Here is a 20,923-nt window from a genome sequence, read left to right on the forward strand (position 1 = left end):
CACAGCCCATTTAGCAGGAGCCTGTGCTTTTAATTCTGCTTTATTTCATTCAATTCAATCCAATTCACTTGGGTTTATATTACCATGTCTGCTGAAATCGACATTGAAGAACAGTTCATTACTGGAAAGCTCCAAAGTTGAACTGGAAGTTATTGCTTCTGTGTTCTTTGGGCTGACTTAGAGCCACTCCTCTAGACTTATTTCACCAATTCATTTGAAAGTTACTTTTGGGAAACCATGTCCGCTTCTGGAGCTCCATGTGGAATCCCCGCTTCTGGAGCTCCATGTGGAATCCCCGCTTCTGGAGCTCCATGTGGAATCCCCGCTTCCGGAGCTCCATGTGGAATCCCCGCTTCCGGAGCTCCATGTGGAATCCCCGCTTCTTGAGCTCCATGTGGAATCCCCGCTTCTGGAGCTCCATGTGGAATCCCCGCTTCCGGAGCTCCATGTGGAATCCCCGCTTCTTGAGCTCCATGTGGAATCCCCGCTTCTGGAGCTCCATGTGGAATCCCCGCTTCTGGAGCTCCATGTGGAATCCCCGCTTCTTGAGCTCCATGTGGAATCCCCGCTTCTTGAGCTCCATGTGGAATCCCTGCCACTCCATGTGGAATGGATTTGCAGCAGTGACGATGCAGTGCTCCTCAATGATTCAGTGGGTTGGCGCGTTTCCGAAATCCGCGGTGTGCGGCACAATGAAAGGAAAGGAAGGCGATATCTTCGGAGGCGAGGAAGTTGTATTCTAAACTATTTTCTGCAAAATGTAGATTCACACGATTGCAACAATCCAACATCAGGGAGCCAAAATGGATGTCGGTGCACTTGTGAGATAACGTTTATGCAGGTGCGAACGGTGCAACAAAGGCTTTGTCAGTCAGCTAATGATCCGGCAAGGGCCAATCATGTCGCTCGATGACAAATGATTGTCCCTCACCGGGTACGAATTAGAGTTCATGCTCTTTTGAAGGAACATTTGTATATTTAAATAGTTTAAGTTATTCATTCAATTGTTGTTTAGAACTATCCGATAAATTGTAAGTTTGAACTGCATCATGTACATATTATGCATCATTTATGTATCATGTATACCTTAAGATTTAACATTTTATATTCATGGATGTCTTATAAAGTTTTCTATTTCAGTGTAAATGTTTAAATAAACTGTAGACACAAAAAAAAGCTTTGCTCTATTTTCTACTGCGATGCCTGGATGAATGGGAGAGTGCAGAGGGAAATTTGCTCAGATGTCATTTAAAAAAGAGGACATTACAGTTAAGTCCTCAAGGGTCACCTATTTGCCAGGTGGCAGGGTGTAGAATGATCTGGGCGTTGATCGGACGGGCATTCTAGGACCTCGTTGCCAACACGGGCAAGGCACTCGAACTTGCCAAGATCTTTAGGTCCAATTTTTCATCCTGATTAGATGGTCCACAAGCAAGAGTGCTTGCCGCTCGATGGGTTCCCAAATCTTTTGGTTAGGTATGGGGAAGCCTCCCTTTTCCAGTTTATGGGATCAGAGTTGGGGTTGTTATGAGAACTATGGCCGCTGCTGGGAACTAGTTAATGTTAATGTTAAAGGACATTTGTACCACGCACTATCACCACCAAAGTGGTCCCCTGGCGCTCTGGCGGCTCTGACAAAGGGGAGGGGAGGGGGTGGGTTAGTGGGAATAAGCTGGAAAAGTGCAAGAGAGCAGTGATGTGCTGTTGGCAGCCTCAGCCCGGTGGTTCTGTTGGCTGGACTTGGGGTGTTTTACGGTCCGTGGTCGCCGTGTGCTGTTGTGCAAGTCTATGTGTGGTTTGTTTTGTTGTTGCATTGTTGTGAAGTTTGTGCGGATTGCTGCGTTTTAGGCTTGCGGTTGTGTTTGGTTAGAGTTTGAGAGGTGTATGCAGAGGGATGGAATTGTTGGTTGGTTAGTTGGCATTGCTGTCTTGCAATTATTGGTTTCCATCTAGGTGCGGTACATGCTGACAGTCACATTTCTATGTCGATGCGGCACAAGCGAAAGTTCAGAATTCTAAGTTTGGTGCATGCTAAGAATCACATTTCTATCTAGATGCAACGCGAGCTAGGGTTCAGAATTCTATACGAGTGTGGCACATGGTAACAATCACATTTCTATCTAGATGCAACGCGAGCTAGGGTTCAGAATTCTATACGAGTGTGGCACATGCTAACAATCACATTTCTATCTAGATGCAACGCGAGCTAGGGTTCAGAATTCTATACGAGTGTGGCACATGCTAACAATCACATTTCTATCTAGATGCGACGCGAGCTAGGGTTCAGAATTCTAAGTGTGGCGCATGTTAAGAATCACATTTCTATCTAGATGCAACGCGAGCTAGGGTTCAGAATTCTATACGAGTGTGGCACATGCTAACAATCACATTTCTATCTAGATGCGACGCGAGCTAGGGTTCAGAATTCTAAGTGTGGCGCATGTTAAGAATCACATTTCTATCTAGATGCAACGCGAGCTAGGGTTCAGAATTCTATACGAGTGTGGCACATGCTAACAATCACATTTCTATCTAGATGCGACGCGAGCTAGGGTTCAGAATTCTAAGTGTGGCGCATGTTAAGAATCACATTTCTATCTAGATGCAACGCAAGCTAGGGTTCAGAATTCTATACGAGTGTGGCACATGCTAACAATCACATTTCTATCTAGATGCGACGCGAGCTAGGGTTCAGAATTCTATACGAGTGTGGCACATGCTAACAATCACATTTCTATCTAAATGCGACGCGAGCTAGGGTTCAGAATTCTATAGGAGTGTGGCACATGCTAACAATCACATTTCTATCTAGATGCGACACGAGCTAGGGTTCAGAATTCTATACGAGTGTGGCACATGCTAACAATCACATTTCTATCTAGATGCGATGCAAGCTAGGGTTCACTATTCTATACGAGTGTGGTACATGCTAACAATCACATTTCTATCTAGATGTGACGCAAGCTAGGGTTCAGAATTCTAAGTGTGGCGCATGTTAAGAATCACATTTCTATCTAGATGCGACGCGAGCTAGGGTTCAGAATTCTATACGAGTGTGGCACATGCTAACAATCACATTTCTATCTAAATGCGACGCGAGCTAGGGTTCAGAATTCTATAGGAGTGTGGCACATGCTAACAATCACATTTCTATCTAGATGCGACACGAGCTAGGGTTCAGAATTCTATACGAGTGTGGCACATGCTAACAATCACATTTCTATCTAAATGCGACGCGAGCTAGGGTTCAGAATTCTATAGGAGTGTGGCACATGCTAACAATCACATTTCTATCTAGATGCAACGCGAGCTAGGGTTCAGAATTCTATACGAGTGTGGCACATGCTAACAATCACATTTCTATCTAGATGCGACGCGAGCTAGGGTTCAGAATTCTAAGTGTGGCGCATGTTAAGAATCACATTTCTATCTAGATGCAACGCGAGCTAGGGTTCAGAATTCTATACGAGTGTGGCACATGCTAACAATCACATTTCTATCTAGATGCGACGCGAGCTAGGGTTCAGAATTCTAAGTGTGGCGCATGTTAAGAATCACATTTCTATCTAGATGCAACGCGAGCTAGGGTTCAGAATTCTATACGAGTGTGGCACATGCTAACAATCACATTTCTATCTAGATGCGATGCAAGCTAGGGTTCACTATTCTATACGAGTGTGGCACATGCTAACAATCACATTTCTATCTAGATGCGACGCGAGCTAAAGTTCATTTCCCTACATGTGTGGCACTAGCATATCCATCACAAGGCAACATTTACAATCCATTTAGAGTGATCACAAGTCTTCCTAAGTATGTATTGTTTAAGTCTATGGCAGTCTACGCTATGGAAGGTAAGGTAGAGTGACAGGGGCTTTCTGGAGAAGAGTAATTGCTCTACACCCCACCCATGCCACACTCACAGTTTTGTTGGTGTCTGGCTTCCTTTGCTTCCCTGCTGACACCTGCAGACACATCTTGGAGCCGCCAATGTAGGAGCCGCCCTTTGCCTCAGAGTCCTTAGCCGCAGGGCTGCTGGGCAGAGGGCTTCCCTGGGGAGATGGATTTAATAGTATAGAATGAACCAATCAGGGCGAGGAGGCGGTCTGGGAGGCGGGAGGAATGGGAACAGGGAGATGGGGCCACGTGGACGCCGGTACCAGGAGGCACACCGGGCCTCTGATTCTTAAATAAAGGAGCCCTGGATGGTCTTGTGCGGGGCCTCACTCACCTGGGGTGCTGGGGTTTGCAGGCCGACTCACCTTATGCCAGGGAAATGGTGGGAATGAGGCAGAATGCAAGGGGGATTGGCGCGGTAGGCCCACTGTTGTGGGTGACTGTGAGCAGCAATCACGGGCAGGGACCGTCCAGGAGGCGGGATAAGGCAGGAGCCTGAGTCCAGCTGTGGCGCTCTGGAAGGCCGCGCTCCACGTGTTCTATGAACATTTTTGTGGCCCAAAATGGGGTGCTGGGTGCCGGGGCTTGCAGGGCGACTCACCTTATGCCAGGGAAATGGTGGGAATGAGGCCGTGGGAACTAGTGTAAAAAGGTTGGCACTAACAGGTGTTTCCTGGCTTCTGGGGTTACCTTGCTTGCTGAACCCTAGACTAGCCGAAGGCTCATGCGCCAGTTTTTCCAAAAGCCAAGTGTGCAAACTAGTATTCATGCTTGCCAAGGATGGGGGAGCCCCTCTAATGGGAAGGAACAGGGCAAAATAAACTGTTCTATTGGATCTCCCCCCCTTCCCCCAGGAATTGTTACAATCACATTGCAGATCACTGGGCCTTACTAGAGGGGCAATATTCGTCTTTATATCAGACTGGTCCGGCTCAGAAAGGCAACCAGCACAGAAATCCTAGCCACATCTCCCCTGAACCAAAGAAACTATGCTTTTGAACTGTATTCGTATGAGAGGCCCATTGATTGCAGTGGCATGGATGAGGGTCTCAAATCAAGGGCACACCTGAAGATCCACTTCTAATGCCGTCGCACCAGATCCAATTCCCTAAGCGGGCTTGTTCGGCTCTGTACACGAATATTGAATAATTCTTTTCATATGCCTCACCACCAGCCATCCCACCATGATGACGTGTCTCTGACGCATGTATTATGGTAAGTTTAGGAGCCATGTTCACTTGTTTTCTAGCGTTACTGTTCTCACCCTGCAGCGTATTTATTTATGACATCACCGTAACATCCCGTTTCAAATACGCTTAGCACAATGGACACAATGGGCCTCATTACAAATCGCCCGGTATGGAAACAACGGTGGCGGTAAACCCGCCGCCATCGTTGTTTCCATGCCGGGCGATCACAACTCCTGCAGGCGGGAGGTGATGTTCCCGCCAGGTCTGACCTGGCGGGTTTAACACCACCTGCCTGCAGGCGGTCGAGGAAACACTTGCAGCATTACGAGATGCTGCCGGTGTTTCCATGATCCCCATTCCCATTGAGTCCCATAGGACTCAATGAGAATGGGGATTAACACCATTCCGCCTCCTGGGGTTGTAATGCCCCGGTAATTCCGGGAATCACAGAGGAGGATTGGTAATACGAGTCTGGCAGTAATCAGGCGGTTTTACCACTGCGGTTACTGCCGGACTCGTAATGAGGCCCAATGTGTATTTAGGGTTGGAACAGAAGAACGTTTAGTTTGGTTTCGGCTAAACGTACCTGTGAGTTGGGGCATCAGAATGGCGTTGATACCGAAGGCCTGGCCTGGCTGAACGATTACAGGTAGTTGGCACCTTTCCATCGTGAAAAGAATGTAGACGTATCCCCTAGAGACAGTAAGTGAGGAGGAGAGTGCTTGCAAAGTGCTCCACTGCTTCCTGAAGTTAGGTCCGCACTCAATGTTGCATTGCAGCACCTAACCACAAACACCTGGTTTATAGATCCTGGAAAGACTGCCTGCGAGAGGGGGAGGGACGCTCGTCCTTGGCACTTAAGGGGTTAATGCCAGCCCTGAATTGTCCGCACTCAGTCAAGGTGCCACCTTCAGCCAGGCAGGACGGTTAGCTTTTTGCTGGGGGATTTCTGGACGAAGGTCTTATTTGTTCGATATTTTCACTGGAACGATAGTGGGAAAATTGATAGAATTTTCCAGAAATAGGGTTCTATTGAGAAATTATACGAGTCCCCCACCCATGCTTCCCAATACAGAGAGCATCCTTTATTTTTGAAAATGCATAATAGTTCCATAAATGTTTAACACGAATGTATGTGTTTGTATCGAACACTAATTTTACTCTCCCAAGATTTTTTCATTCTTTGTTATTTCAAATCAAGCAACTAATATTTACTTAATCTACCCGCCCACATACATTAGAATGGTTTTGTATTTCCAAAAGATTCTAATTCCCATGATGCAATGTTTCAAGCATGTAGCAGGCCAGTTCACTGAGGGTCTCTGCCCGCACGTATGCAGTGGGCATATGTAAAACATACAACAGTTGACTTTGCTTCAGGCCCCACCCCCACATGCAGCATCATTAAACAAAGAACGGTTATGGGGAGTGGGACTGTCTACCTATAGTATCGTGAAGCATGATTCCAGATTCTTGAATCTGGAATGGAGAGGGGCGGTGCTGAAGAAGGAGAACGAGACAGCGATTGAAGGGAGAAAGTAAAGTAGCTAGAAGCGGTTTCTCCATTCATATCCCCTTTATAGTGTATACTTTCATTTAGTTAAATAAACATACGTTACTACCATTTCCGCGTCAGTGAATGCTTAAAGTGGCGACGAGGACCCTGTTCTCCCACCGATGCTGGCATCCGAAAGACTAGCAGGAGAGCCGCTGTGACGCAGCGAACGCTGACACTACAGGTGGGGGAGTCCAAGCTGCGATCCGGTGCCATTTTCAAGGAGAGTGTATTCCTGCAAGTGATTATTGATTTAGGGGGTACAAACTGCAAAGGCTACATTCATTTTACCCGGCCGCTCCGACGTGTATTAGAGGAAAGGACCTAGCATCCAGTTGCTTCATCAGGCAACATGCAGCCATCCTTGGAAGTCCAGGCAAAGTGAATGAAGCACTTGAATGAGCGATCCCGCTCTTCCTCGACACAGCAAACAAACAAAAAATGTTCTTTCTGTTTGTTGATGGGCCCTGAACATATATTTACCATTAACAAGTGAAGAACAATATTGTACAGACGATATTAATAAATAAAAGAAAAAGGATAAAGAAGAAATGGGGCGAGTGAAAGGACACAATACACTACCAAGTACATTTACCAAGACGGTTGACATAAGAGGAGCCAGAGACATGTCCATGAACAGTATTCCACCACCTGCAATGTTTTTGCCTGTAATAGGTGAACCCACATTACCATGGAAAAGATGGTTACAGTCATTTGAGCGTTATGCTAATGTGGTCTGTGGCACAAATTACAGTTTTGAAAGAAAGAAGTCACTATTCTTTCATTGTTTGGGCCCAGCCAGCCAGGAGAAGTTAGAAGATTTACCAGATCTCAAGGCTGCTGAAAGTGGGGATATGAACGAGTACGAAAAGACGATAGTGAAAATGAACAAACATTATGAAAAGAAACTGAGTACAATTTTGGAACATTACAAGTTTGGAAAGAGAACACAAGAGGAAGAGGAAAGTGTTGAACAGTATATTACGTCCTTTAGGAAATTGGCCAGGACATGCACGTTCAATCAACAACTGGAAGAAAGACTGAGGGACCAATTCATGTTAGAATGTAATAGTAGCAAGGTTTGTGAGAGGCTGTGGGCTGAAGACGATCCTCCTTTGGATGTGGTTCTGCAGATTGCCAAGGAAGTGGAACACACTGAGAAATGTGTAAAGACCTTAGAAGACAGAGTGAAAGAGGTTACAGTTAAGTCAGCGTCGGCAATTAATGCTCTGCAGCCCACGAATGAAGATATAATAGCAAGTGTGAGCAACTCTAACTCCAGCATGAGAAGAAGGAGTGACGTGAGAAAACCCATGTTCAATAGATAGAGTGGAGAAACAGAGATTCAAGAGAAACAATGAGAGGTGGAGGCTATAGGACTGAATTTCGATGAGGTCTAAGTGGGCAACGAGGAAGGGGATGTGCTATTAGGGGAACATGCTACAGATGTGACAGTCCATCCCATTGGGCTAACAGTGCAGAATGCCCTGCTTTATGAATAATCTGCAGAAATTGTAATGGAAGAGGCCATCTAGCTAGATGCTGCAGAAATAAAAGTAATAGTATGAACTGCATTGGGAATGAGGATGGTGACGAAGGAGAGGAATGTGTCTCAGCCGTTGGTGGTGAGGAGGAAGAATTGGACAGTCCAAAGACCATCATAATTGTAAATGGGGAGCAAGTTATGATGATGGTAGACTCGGGAGCCAAATACACACTCATTCCAGAAGCAGTGTGGAAGAACTAGGGACCAGAGTGGTTATATGAAGTTGAAATTAAGCCAAGAGCCTATAGTGGTGCGAAAATTGATATTATCAGTTGGTTTAAAGGCAAGTTAGGTTTTAAAAACAGATGGGCAGAAGGACGTGTATATGTTTCCAAGAAATGTGCATCACCATTATTGAGTTGGTCGCATCAGAGATTACTCAAAGTACGTTTGGATCCAAATGCAACAGAATCAGTGTTCTTGATTGAGCAAAATGAAGTTTTCAAAGGAAATGTGAGAAAGGAAATATTCAGAGATGAAATTGGTTGTGTGAAGGGTTTCACACACCGCATTGTATTGAAGCAAGGGTGTAAACATGTGGCACAAAAATGAAGAAGCATTCCGATATCAATGAGGGACAAAGTGAAGTTGGAACTCAATAAATTGGAAGAACAAGGAATAATAGAGAGGATTGATGCTTCAGAGTGGGTTTCGCCACTAGTAGTGGTAAGAAAGAGTTCAGGGAAGGTAAGGGTGTGCATCGATTTGAGAGAACTTAATAAATGTGTGGTCCTGGAGAGACACCCTTTGCCCAATATTCAGGAGTTGATTTTGACGATGGGTTCTGCTAAAGTATTCTCCACACTGGATCTTACCGCTGCAAGCCATCAACTGAAACTGCATAGAGAGTCAAGAAGCCTGACACCATTTATCAAACCGGAGGGCCTATTTTGATATCGCAGGATGCCCTTTTGATTAATATCAGCTGCCTCGATGTTCCAGAAGATAATGTATCAACTATTTGATGGTGATGAAGGTGTCATTTTCTTTCAGGATGATATTTTAATATATTCTGAAACTGAAGAAGAGCATAACAGGAGATTAGAGGTGTTTAACAAGTTATACAATGTGGGTATAACACTTAATAAGGAAAAGTCAAAGATCAACAGAAGAGAAATTGACTACCTGGGTCATGTTATATCAAAGGATGGTATCACACCGAAGAAGGAGTTAGCAGATGCAATTGAAGATATGGGCACCCCTACATGCAAAGACCAAGTCAGACATTGTTTCTCAGACCACACAGTTGCTCTTCTGTAAATGATGAAAATGAACAAAAGGTTTATCTGGAGTAAAGGATGTGAGGATGAGTTCTAATACATAAAGAATGCTTTGAAAACAGAGCCAGCATTGAGAAACTATGTGCGAGGGGATGCACAGTGATAACCACTGATGCCAGCAATGTCGGCCTTGGGGCTGTTTTGACGCAGATTCATGAAGGGAAAGAATTTGTAATAGCATTTGCGTCCTGCTTGCCATTAAGTGGGCAGCAGACAAGTTTAGAAGTTTTGTGTGGCGAATAAAATTTGAGCTGCATACGGATCACAAACCGCTGGTGGAAATATTTGCAACCAAAGGCCTGGATCAAGTGTCAGGCAGAATTAGAAGATGGGTCTCCAGACTACAAGAATTTGATTATGTGATTACGTATATTCCAGGCATGAGAAGACTGCATGTGGAGGATGACGAACAATGAAGAAGCAGAGGGAGATGAGGAGGAGCAGGAAATGATTTGTGAGATTTATGACTCTGCAATATGAAAACAAGAGTGGTCAGATGAGATGATCAAAGATGCTAAAATGATGTTTGTAATGAGAAGTCTGGAGCAAGGTGATGTGTCAGTGGGGGAAATGCGAGAGGCAGGAGTAGAAGGTTTTTGGAGTGTAAGAGAGATGAACTATGCATTCAAGAGGGCTACCTGATGAGAGGAGATAAACTGGTACCCCCGGAGGGGATCAGGGAGAAGGTCAAACAACTTGGACATGAAGGTCATCAAAGCATTGTGAAAACAAAGCGCAGGATAAGGAATACTTACTGGTGGCCGGGGTGTGACATGAAGATTGAGAGGAACGTTAGAAACTGTATCCTTTGTATTCATTGTGATAAAGGATGTATGGGTGAGAAATATCTGATGGTGTTGACAGATATACCAGATAGGCCCTGCAAAAAAAATTGCAATTGACATTTTGGGTCCTGTGTGGGGGTTGTCAGAATTTTTGTATTCTGATTATTGATGTTTTAACAAGATGGGCAGAAGTCAGGATGGTGCTGAATGTGTCTACGGGAAGGGTGGTGGAGTTCTTGGAGGAGGTGTGTGGTCGTGAGGGTTATCCGGAGGAGATTTTAATGGATAATAGGTCACAATTTAAATCCAAGGAGATGGAAGAATATCTCTGGGGAAGGTCCATCACACATAAAACCAGTGCCATTTACCACCCCCAAACCAACAGCTTTGTAGAGAGGTACAATAGAGTGATAAAGGAGGTGATCAGGTGGGCGTGGTCGAATGTTAAGGATTGGAAGGAAGTAGTGGAGATGACGGTTGTAGCACATAGATTTACCCCACACAGTGAGGAAGGCAAACACCAAACTGTTTCCTGGATGGATGGGTGAAGTGTCTGGTATGAATGTGAGACTGGGTGATGCGGAAGAGAGGGTCAGGAGGAAACAATTGATCAATAAGTGCATACACGATGACAGGAGGTTCAACGCAGCAAAGATTCCTCTGGTTGGTTGTTGGGTGAGGATCAAGTTACCAGCAGTGCTGAGGGATAATGGAAGTAAATGGTCCAAACCCATTGAAGAGACAGAAGAGTTCCAACATGCAGTAAGAACGAAGGATGGAAGAGTATGGAACAATGGGAGAGTGATGGGAATGGATGGCAGAGGAAGTGTGAGAGGGAGTGAGGAGGTGCGTACAGAAAAAAGTGATTGCTCCTTTTCCAATGAATCAGATACCTTGAAGATGACTGCGCCATCAACATCAAGATTTGGGAGGAGTTACCGGAAGCCAAGGCACCTGATGGACTTTGCTGAGTAGTCGGTGTCATGTGAAGGAAGGAGGATGTGTAGTATCATGAAGCATGATTCCAGATTCCCGTTCTGGAATCTGGAATGGAGAGGGATGGTGCGGAAGAAGGAGAACGAGCAGCGGTTGAAGGGAGAAAGTAAAGTAGCCAGAAGCGGTTACTCCGTTCATATCCCCTTTATAGTGTATACTTTCATTTAGTTAACTAAATGTAAGTTGCTACCATTTCCGCGTCGGTAAATGTTTTACTGCCCCATCCTGCCGTGTTGCGGACAAAGAATAGTTCTGACTGTGAAAATCTATTTCCGAGTAGGCAACATTGTTAGACACAGTGCAGCGCTGGAACTCAAGGGTTTCCGAACCTGCAAACATTGTTTAGGCAAAGGGCAGCTTTGGGGCTTGAGACTCTGTTTCCCAGCATGCATCGTTTTATTTTCAGAATACCATAATGGGCTTTGAGACTCTCTTTCCCAACATACTTCGATGTTAGGCAAAGCTCTGGGCTTCTAGACTCCCAGCATGCAGCGTGTTGGACCAGTGGTTCAGTTCACTCTGGTCTTTTAGACTCCTTGCTCCATATGCAGTGGGACAGCTCTGGGCTTTAGACTCCCAGCATGCAGCGTTTTGGACCAGGGGTTCCATTCACTCTGGTCTTTCAGACTCCCTGTTCCATATGCAGTGGGACAGCTCTGGGCTTCTAGACTCCCAGCATGCAGCGCGTTGGACCAGTGGTTCAGTTCACTCTGGTCTTTCAGGCTCCCTGTCCCATATGCAGTGGGACAGCTCTGGGGTTTACACTCCCAGCATGCAGTGTTTTGGACCAGGGGTTCTATTCACTCTGGTCTTTCAGGCTCCCTGTCCCATATGCAGTGGGACAGCTCTGGGCTTTAGACTCCCAGCATGCAGCGTGTTGGACCAGTGGTTCAGTTCACTCTGGTCTTTCAGACTCCCTGTTCCATATGCAGTGGGACAGCTTTGGGCTTCTAGACTCCCAGCATGCAGCGTGTTGGACCAGTGGTTCAGTTCACTCTGGTCTTTCAGACGCTCTGTTCCATATGCAGTGGGACAGCTCTGGGCTTTTAGACTCCCAGCATGCAACGTTTTGGAGCAGTGGTTCAGTTCACTCTGGTCTTTCAGACTGCGTGTTCCATATGCAGTGGGACAGCTCTGGGCTTTAGACTCCCAGCATGCAGCGTGTTGGACCAGTGGTTCATCTCAATCTGGTCTTTCGGACTCTCTGTTCCATGTCCAGTGGGACAGCTCTGGGGTTTAGACCCCCAGCATGCATTGTTTTGGACCAGTGGCTCAGTTCACTGTGGTCTTTCGGACTCTCTGTTCCATATGCAGTGGGACAGCTCTGGGCGTTTGCCCCCTCTTCCCAGTCATACACTAATTTGAGTCCAGTAGATGGTCATTCCACTCACTTCCCTAATACTGCCTGAGCAAGTTGCTGCTACAGCTCCCCTGCAAGGACCAGACTTCCCCCCAAAGTTGCAGGTCAGCGACTCCACCTCACTCACCAGAGTGTCCCTCTGGAACGGCGGTACCCCCATGTCTCTCTCCAGCTCCCACTGCTCCCCGTGATGCGTCATTAAAACAGTTCAGCCTAGAATGTGCTCAGCATCAAACATATTGTCGTCATTTTTGAATAAACACTGAGAAACTGTTTTAGCTCCTAAAAATGTAACAATGGAGATGTTCTTCATTTCCAACTCCTGCATTCTAATCTCCAAACATAGTTGCATGTCTCTTAATTAACCGTCCCAATTCTGTATGACGCCAAATGATATGGCACTGGAAATCACTTACCATAAGCATTAGCTTTGGATGGACATTTTGCTTTGCTTTTTCATCTTTATTCAGTTCTAAACAAAAAAGAATGTCAGGGAATTGTTTTAGGAGAAGATAATGGCTCTGTTTTTGCATAGTTAAAAAATCAACAAACAACGTCTATTTTTAGTACCTGCAGTGAAGTATCTTTTAATCAAATATTCTTTTCTTTTGTGTCAAAAACGTCAATATTGTTTTTTTTTTTTATGGAATTTTTCTTAAATAATGTACTGAGCGTATATATTTTCAGCCACTAGGCCTATCATGAACTATTATCCATGCAATAAAATGTCTAAATGAACAGGAAACAGTAAAGAAGAAACGCTGAACTAACATAATTCATCCCACTTTCTATCTATCATATCCATGTCCAGGGACCCTGCACGTATTCACTGACACTGTTTATTTGCATTAAATAGAATTACCTTCGGAAACAAGTTGAACCCTTATTCAAGCATTTTAAGGACTTGACTCTGAACTGGACGCAGCTGCCAGAAGGCCTGACGCAACAGTGAGTACTGTGAGGGTGGCGCGTGTGTGTCTGTATGACCATCTAAGAAACATGTTACATGTATGTCACACACGGGAGCAACGTTCTGATCAGGAAGTGGAAATATAACACTCACATGTTTTGCATGTGTTTTTGATCCTGGAAACAAACATTATAGTCGCATGAACACGCATAAAACGAGGCCACTTCAAATGTGCTCTAAGAAAGGTCCCACCTGCACATTTTAAAATAATGTATGTTTTGGCAAATACCAAATGGCGCAAGCACAAAATCATCCCGAGGAATTGTGTGTAATTTAAAAGATCTTTGTCCCTAGATTATTTCATATTCAGTTTACATGATTTTGCAAATACAATCCTAAACACATATTTTAAGAGAATATCTGTGAGGCTATAGTTCCATTTAAAATTGGGATCACCTGCCAGACCTGTAGCATTGCAGGTCCGCAGCGCTCAGACATACCCCACGCATGTCATGGCAGGTTGAGAACATGCATGAGCAAGTATTCTTCCTAAAATGTAGATGCATAGGGGTCATTTCAGCACGCAAGCCGCGCCTGCCACAGCGCCAGCCAGGAACTGCCCCACATGGCATAAGATCATTTGCATACCCACAATGCATTGTTCAGGCGAACTTCCGGGAATGGCTATTCGGTGGCGCTGTGGCACGTGTGTCGTGTTAGCTGAAAAGCCCAATTCAACTACCAAGGATGAAAGACAAGAAGAGGAGAATACAACCTTTCCCCAGATGGAGGCTCGCAATATCAGTCACAGTAAGTTCGGCGCGTGCCCATTGCACGTGGACCTTTGGTGCTTCGTGCACAGAGGGGAATCCGGTAGAGGAGCCCACACACACACAGAGGAGAATCCATTAGAGGAGCCCGCCCGCCGCACACAGAGAGGAATCCGGTAGAGGAGCCCGCCCACACACACACACAGAGGAATCCATTAGAGGAGCCTGCCCACACACAGAGGAGAATCCATTAGAGGAGCCCGCCCACACACAGAGAGGAATCCATTAGAGGAGCCCACCCGCACACAAAGAGGAATCCGGTAGAGGAGCCCGCCCGCCCACACACAGAGGAGAATCCATTAGAGGAGCCCGCCCGCCGCACACAGAAGAGAATCCATTAGAGGAGCCCGCCCACACACAGAGGAGAATCCATTAGAGGAGCCCACCCACACACACAGAGGAGAATCCATTAGAGGAGCCCGCCCACACACACAGAAGAGAATCCATTAGAGGAGCCCGCCCGCACGCAGAGGAGAAGCCGGGAGAGGAGCCCGCCCGCACGCAGAGGAGAAGCCGGGAGAGGAGCCCGCCCACACACAGAGAGGAATCCAGTAGAGGAGCCCACACACAGAGGAGAATCCATTAGAGGAGCCCGCCCACACACAGAGAGGAATCCGGTAGAGGAGCCCGCCCACACACACACAGAGGAGAATCCATTAGAGGAGCCCGCCCGCACGCAGAGGAGAAGCCGGGAGAGGAGCCCGCCCGCACGCAGAGGAGAAGCCGGGAGAGGAGCCCGCCCACACACAGAGAGGAATCCAGTAGAGGAGCCCACACACAGAGGAGAATCCATTAGAGGAGCCCGCCCACACACAGAGAGGAATCCGGTAGAGGAGCCCGCCCACACACACACAGAGGAGAATCCATTAGAGGAGCCCGCCCGCACGCAGAGGAGAAGCCGGGAGAGGAGCCCGCCCGCACGCAGAGGAGAAGCCGGGAGAGGAGCCCGCCCACACACAGAGAGGAATCCGGTAGAGGAGCCCACACACAGAGGAGAATCCATTAGAGGAGCCCGCCCACACACAGAGAGGAATCCGGTAGAGGAGTCAGCCCGCCCACACACAGAGGAGAATCCATTAGAGGAGCCCGCCCGCCGCACACAGAAGAGAATCCATTAGAGGAGCCCGCCCACACACAGAGGAGAATCCATTAGAGGAGCCCACCCACACACACAGAGGAGAATCCATTAGAGGAGCCCGCCCACACACACAGAAGAGAATCCATTAGAGGAGCCCGCCCGCACGCAGAGGAGAAGCCGGGAGAGGAGCCCGCCCGCACGCAGAGGAGAAGCCGGGAGAGGAGCCCGCCCACACACAGAGAGGAATCCAGTAGAGGAGCCCACACACAGAGGAGAATCCATTAGAGGAGCCCGCCCACACACAGAGAGGAATCCGGTAGAGGAGCCCGCCCACACACACACAGAGGAGAATCCATTAGAGGAGCCCGCCCGCACGCAGAGGAGAAGCCGGGAGAGGAGCCCGCCCGCACGCAGAGGAGAAGCCGGGAGAGGAGCCCGCCCACACACAGAGAGGAATCCAGTAGAGGAGCCCACACACAGAGGAGAATCCATTAGAGGAGCCCGCCCACACACAGAGAGGAATCCGGTAGAGGAGCCCGCCCACACACACACAGAGGAGAATCCATTAGAGGAGCCCGCCCGCACGCAGAGGAGAAGCCGGGAGAGGAGCCCGCCCGCACGCAGAGGAGAAGCCGGGAGAGGAGCCCGCCCACACACAGAGAGGAATCCGGTAGAGGAGCCCACACACAGAGGAGAATCCATTAGAGGAGCCCGCCCACACACAGAGAGGAATCCGGTAGAGGAGCCCACACACAGAGGAGAATCCATTAGAGGAGCCCGCCCACACACAGAGAGGAATCCATTAGAGGAGCCCGCCCACACACAGAGAGGAATCCGGTAGAGGAGCCAGCCCGCCCACACACAGAGGAGAATCCATTAGAGGAGCCCGCCCGCCGCACACAGAAGAGAATCCATTAGAGGAGCCCGCCCACACACAGAGGAGAATCCATTAGAGGAGCCCGCCCACACACACAGAAGAGAATCCATTAGAGGAGCCCGCCCACACACACAGAAGAGAATCCATTAGAGGAGCCCGCCCGCACGCAGAGGAGAAGCCGGGAGAGGAGCCCGCCGCACACAGAGGAGAATCCGGTAGAGGAGCCCGTCCGCCCGCACGCAGAGGAGAAGCCGGTGGAGGAGCCCGCCCGCCCGCACGCAGAGGAGAATCCGGTAGAGGAGCCCGCCCGCCCGCACGCAGAGGAGAAGCCGGTGGAGGAGCCCGCCAGCACTATCTTGTCCATATGACGTTAAATCTGAAAGCAGATTAATGGGGCTTGACCCCACATACCCTCTTGCTGGTATCCTATGTGCCCTTTCCCCCACACCTCATAACTGATTCAGCGTGCAGGAGCGTGGGAGGACAGGCCAGACGATCTCAACAGCGCCCCCACCTGCCGGATCTGGACCACCTATTCCCACCTAGTGCCCTGGCAAGTGATGCACGGGATCTGGTGCCAAGGACTTCAATACAATGCCAATGCCTTTGAACGTTCAAAGATATCCATGCCTGATTGGCAATGGCTCACATTACGGGGTCATTTTAATAATACTTACCATGTTTCGTTCTTTTAAATGACCATTTGAACAAAGATGTGTAGGTCAAATAAAGCAATGAAAGAAGTAAACGCTTCTTTATAGTGATAGTCCAACCCCAACCCCAGGCAATGTGGGTGTTTATCAGCCGAGCATTGACTAAGCCTTCCTGCAGCACCCTCTGAAGCTTGCCATCTGCATATACACGGGCAGAGATTGGTTTTAAGGGCGTTTTCAGTAGCGCTAGCCTGCAGCCCTAAGCACTTCTAGGCGGCTGGACTCTAAAGCTCAACAGAAGCAGAAGAGAATTGAAAATCCCTTGGAGCCAGCAGGGTTGAGACCAGAATGCCTCCTATTTCCACTGCCTTGCTACGTATGATTAGTCTGTCTCTTAACTCACGGAAACAGGACCGTGACCGACGTCGCATGACCAACGTCGAGTGACCGACGTCTAAGCACTGATGGAGGCCGATGGAGGGCTGCCATTGCGTCGAACCAAAAGAACAAGCCTTCTTCAACTACAGTCAAGAACAGCCGCCGCCAACCTTCTTATAGTGCCCAGATTCAAATGCATAAAAACAGGCGGAATTCGTTTTCCGGTCAAAGCCGCCCAGAACTGGAACTCACTCCCACCTACCTTAAGGGAAGAGCTACCTACCCACGCTTTAGATCCAACCTCATCCACTGAATCAAGGAAAACGACATCTGACCCTGACCACACTCCGCGCACACCACTTGCCACTGTCTCTATTTACTGTATATAATGTTCTTGATGCTTCCTGCCTAACATGTTTAAACTGTATAACGCTGCACAGTATTGTACTCTAATGTATTGTAATGTCATGTAATGTAAGCTGAACAACCCTCTTTAAGCTTTCTGCGCCCTAATACCTACGGGTCTGGCGAGCATTATACATAAACTAAACAAACAGTGACAATTGAAAGATGGGGACAGGCCCGCTTAACCCTTTTCAGTGGCCCCCATAGTGCTTCTTCTTCTTACTGATAGATTTCATCCATCAGCAGTGATTATTGGATACCAGGTCTTGAGCCTCATTACTCCATCTTCTCGTGTTGAGTATGTAATCGTGGGTTTGTAGTCTCATTGTTCTGTGTGGTCTTGTCACAGTAGGGCTGGTTTCACAGGGTCTTCGCAGTGATGGAAAGGCCCCCATAGCAAGGCCGTCTCGCGTGCTTTGTAGCCTCGTGCAGAAGGGATGTGACCTAGCAGTTCGGGCTGGACTGCCCCTTTTAGGGTTGGACCAAGCCTGATTTGCATATGGTTTTTCCCGTTCGGTAATGGCTTGGCAGGTGAAGAACGATGGTCTGGAGGGTTGCCCAGAGCAATGCCAGTGGTTAAGATTCATTCTAAACCTTCCAGCCATCACCCCTTGGTTTGTCTTGGGGGCCTAAGAGCCCCGCATCTGTTCTGCATCCAGGATTAAACCCCAGTGGAAACATGGCTGCCCTCCCACAGCCTGTCCTTGCTCTCCAGGCTGCATTCTAAGGCTTGCAGGCCACACGCCGCTGCTGAAATGAGTCTAAGAGCCCGAGGATACACTGCGTGGTAAGTTAAAAGGCTGCGATTGGCTGAAGGTCCTGCAGAAGAGGAGTTCATGTGGCAGCTTTGTGGGAATCAGCCACTAGGAAGCTGACCTTAAAGTGTAATGAGGCGGCACAACTCTGTGTCTGGTCCCAAAAACTAGGGCGGGAATTCATTTAACCCTTCAACTGCCCATAGGACATATATATATATGTCTGTATGAAATGAATTATCAGTCAGGTTTTGCCCATGGCTGCATATATAAGTTCTTAGTTCCATTAGGAATCATTAGAATGTTTGCATGTTTAACCCCTGAGATGCAGGAACTCAAAAGGTTAATCGAGCATACAGTCAAAGACAGAATCGTGACTAAAAAGTGAACTTCTTTATTTATTTATATTTATAGAAAACCCCCATTTAGCGCATTTAATGGCTACAGCACTCTCTAGACATCCTGCTGCAGTCTGGAAGTATACCTGGGTGAAAACAAGCCATAGCCATTACTCAAACCCCCAAACCGAGGTCGGAGGGGTGCCAACCAGGACTAATTCCAGCTGCAGTCCCTGCTGTTTCTTCCAGCTGAGTCCTTGCTGTTTCTCTCACACCCCTGCACATGGCCAGCTGCAGTCCCTGCTGTTTCTTCCAGCTGAGTCCCTGCGGTTTCTTCTAGCTGAGTCCCTTATGTTTCTTCCATTCCCCTGCACATGGCCAGCTGCAGTCCCTGCTGTTTTTTCCATTCCCCTGCACATGGCCAGCTGCAGTCCCTGCTGTTTTTTCCATTCCCCTGCACATGGCCAGCTGCAGTCCCTGCTGTTTCTTCCAGCAGAGTCCCAGCTGTTTCTTCCAGCTGAGTCCCTGCTGTTTTTTTTCATTCCCCTGCACATGACCAGTGCCTGCTGTTTCTCCTATTCCCCTGCATGTGACCAGCTGCAGTCCCTGCTGTTTCTTCCAGCTGAGTCTCTGCTGTTTCTTCCAGCTCAGTGGCTGCTGTTTCTTCCATTCCCCTGCACATGGCCAGCTGCAGTCCCTGCTGTTTCTTCCAGCTGAGTGTCTGCTGTTTCTTCTATACCCCTGCACATGACCAGCTGCAGTCCCTGCTGTTTATTTTTCCTGCTGAGTCCCTGCTGTTTCATCCATTCCCCTGCACATGGCCAGCTGCTGTCCCTGCTCTTTCTTCCAGCTGAGTCCCTGCTGTTTCTTAGAGCTAAGTCCCTGCTGTTTCTTACAGCTGAGTGCCTGCTGTTTCTTCCATCCCCTGCACATGGCCAGTGCCTTCTCTTTCTTCTATTCCCATGTACATGGCGAGCTGCAGTCCCTTCTGTTTTTTTGTCATGCTATGAGTCTATTTTTTTTTATTTGGTTTAATTGATTTAACAATTTCTACAAAAAGAAAAAATAATAAAATCCATCCATCCAGAAAGCCCTCAAGTCCATCAAAGTAGAAGAATTAAACCGTCAAAATAATCCCTCAATCAAGTCTGTACCCCACCCGGAGTTCCCTTGTGTGAAGCACCTTGACTAGCCAAAAGGTTTGTAAGTTCATACGGTGTTCAGAGGCTGGTGCCTCCATTGGGGCCGGATAGTCCCTGGCGGCTAATGGGGCAACACTCCCTCGATGTATCGGGCCTTGCACCTCCGGCCCTCCAGCTTTCATTTCCCGTTTTGATCCAAGTCAATATTTTTAAAAAAGGAATCACACAGCGAGTGTCATCACCATTTGACAGCCCCCTCCACCATTCAGCTTCTGTTAGCGTTGTGAAGGCTGACACTATTTTACCCAGAACTACAGTCCTAATTTGCTGGGTCCCTTCGCAACTCAGCAGCAGGTGCCTACTTGTTTCCACTTCGTCTCCCATATCACAAAATCTGCACTTGTCTGTTGAGGATTCTTTTCTTATGAAGAGTATTTTGTTCGTTTTGAGTTGATTTAGGCAGAATCTCAGAAAGAACCTGCTGCGAGTTCTGTCCGGGAATTTTTCAAGGTAGCTTCTGGTGTCGTTTAATTTCTTAGCTGTTGTTGGAAATTGTTTGGTCAGGCTGTATTTGGTGGCAGTATCACCCGTGGACCCCTTATCTGGATTTATTAGCAGCTGTTCTACTGAGGCTTCCATCTCATTTAATAGACTGATGTTCTGGTTCTTCCATCCTGTCAGTGCTTGGATGTTATCAGCCTCCATTTCTTTTCCGATCAAGTACAGAGCTTTTGGTTTGATGTCTAGTAAGGGTTTACGATACGTCACCAGCGTGTTTCTCTCTTTGATGGCTTTAAGTGAGGAAAGGCATCGTTCACGTCTGATTATTGGCATAAGGGTGGTCTTTGACAGTCCAAGGACTCGCCTCCAGAAGTAGCTTTCCAATTTAATCCAAAGATTATCCCGGAGGAAGAGCATAGCTTCTGTCCCCTACAGTATTGCTGGAAC

General features: G+C 47.6%; 1 protein-coding gene across 1 annotated transcript in view; it reads left to right on the forward strand.

Moving 5' to 3' along the window:
- The window catches only part of LOC138504628 (aminopeptidase N-like), a 169,614-nt gene that overhangs the window by 128,013 nt on the left and 20,678 nt on the right, over positions 1-20,923 (forward strand). The window contains exon 15 of the mRNA XM_069625224.1: positions 13,466-13,557. Coding sequence (XP_069481325.1) covers positions 13,466-13,557 — 92 coding nt within the window. The remainder of the gene's footprint in view (positions 1-13,465; positions 13,558-20,923) is intronic.

This window comes from Ambystoma mexicanum, chromosome 11, assembly GCF_040938575.1.
Source record: "Ambystoma mexicanum isolate Mex_15411 chromosome 11, UKY_AmexF1_1, whole genome shotgun sequence".
NCBI classification, from domain to species: domain Eukaryota; kingdom Metazoa; phylum Chordata; class Amphibia; order Caudata; family Ambystomatidae; genus Ambystoma; species Ambystoma mexicanum.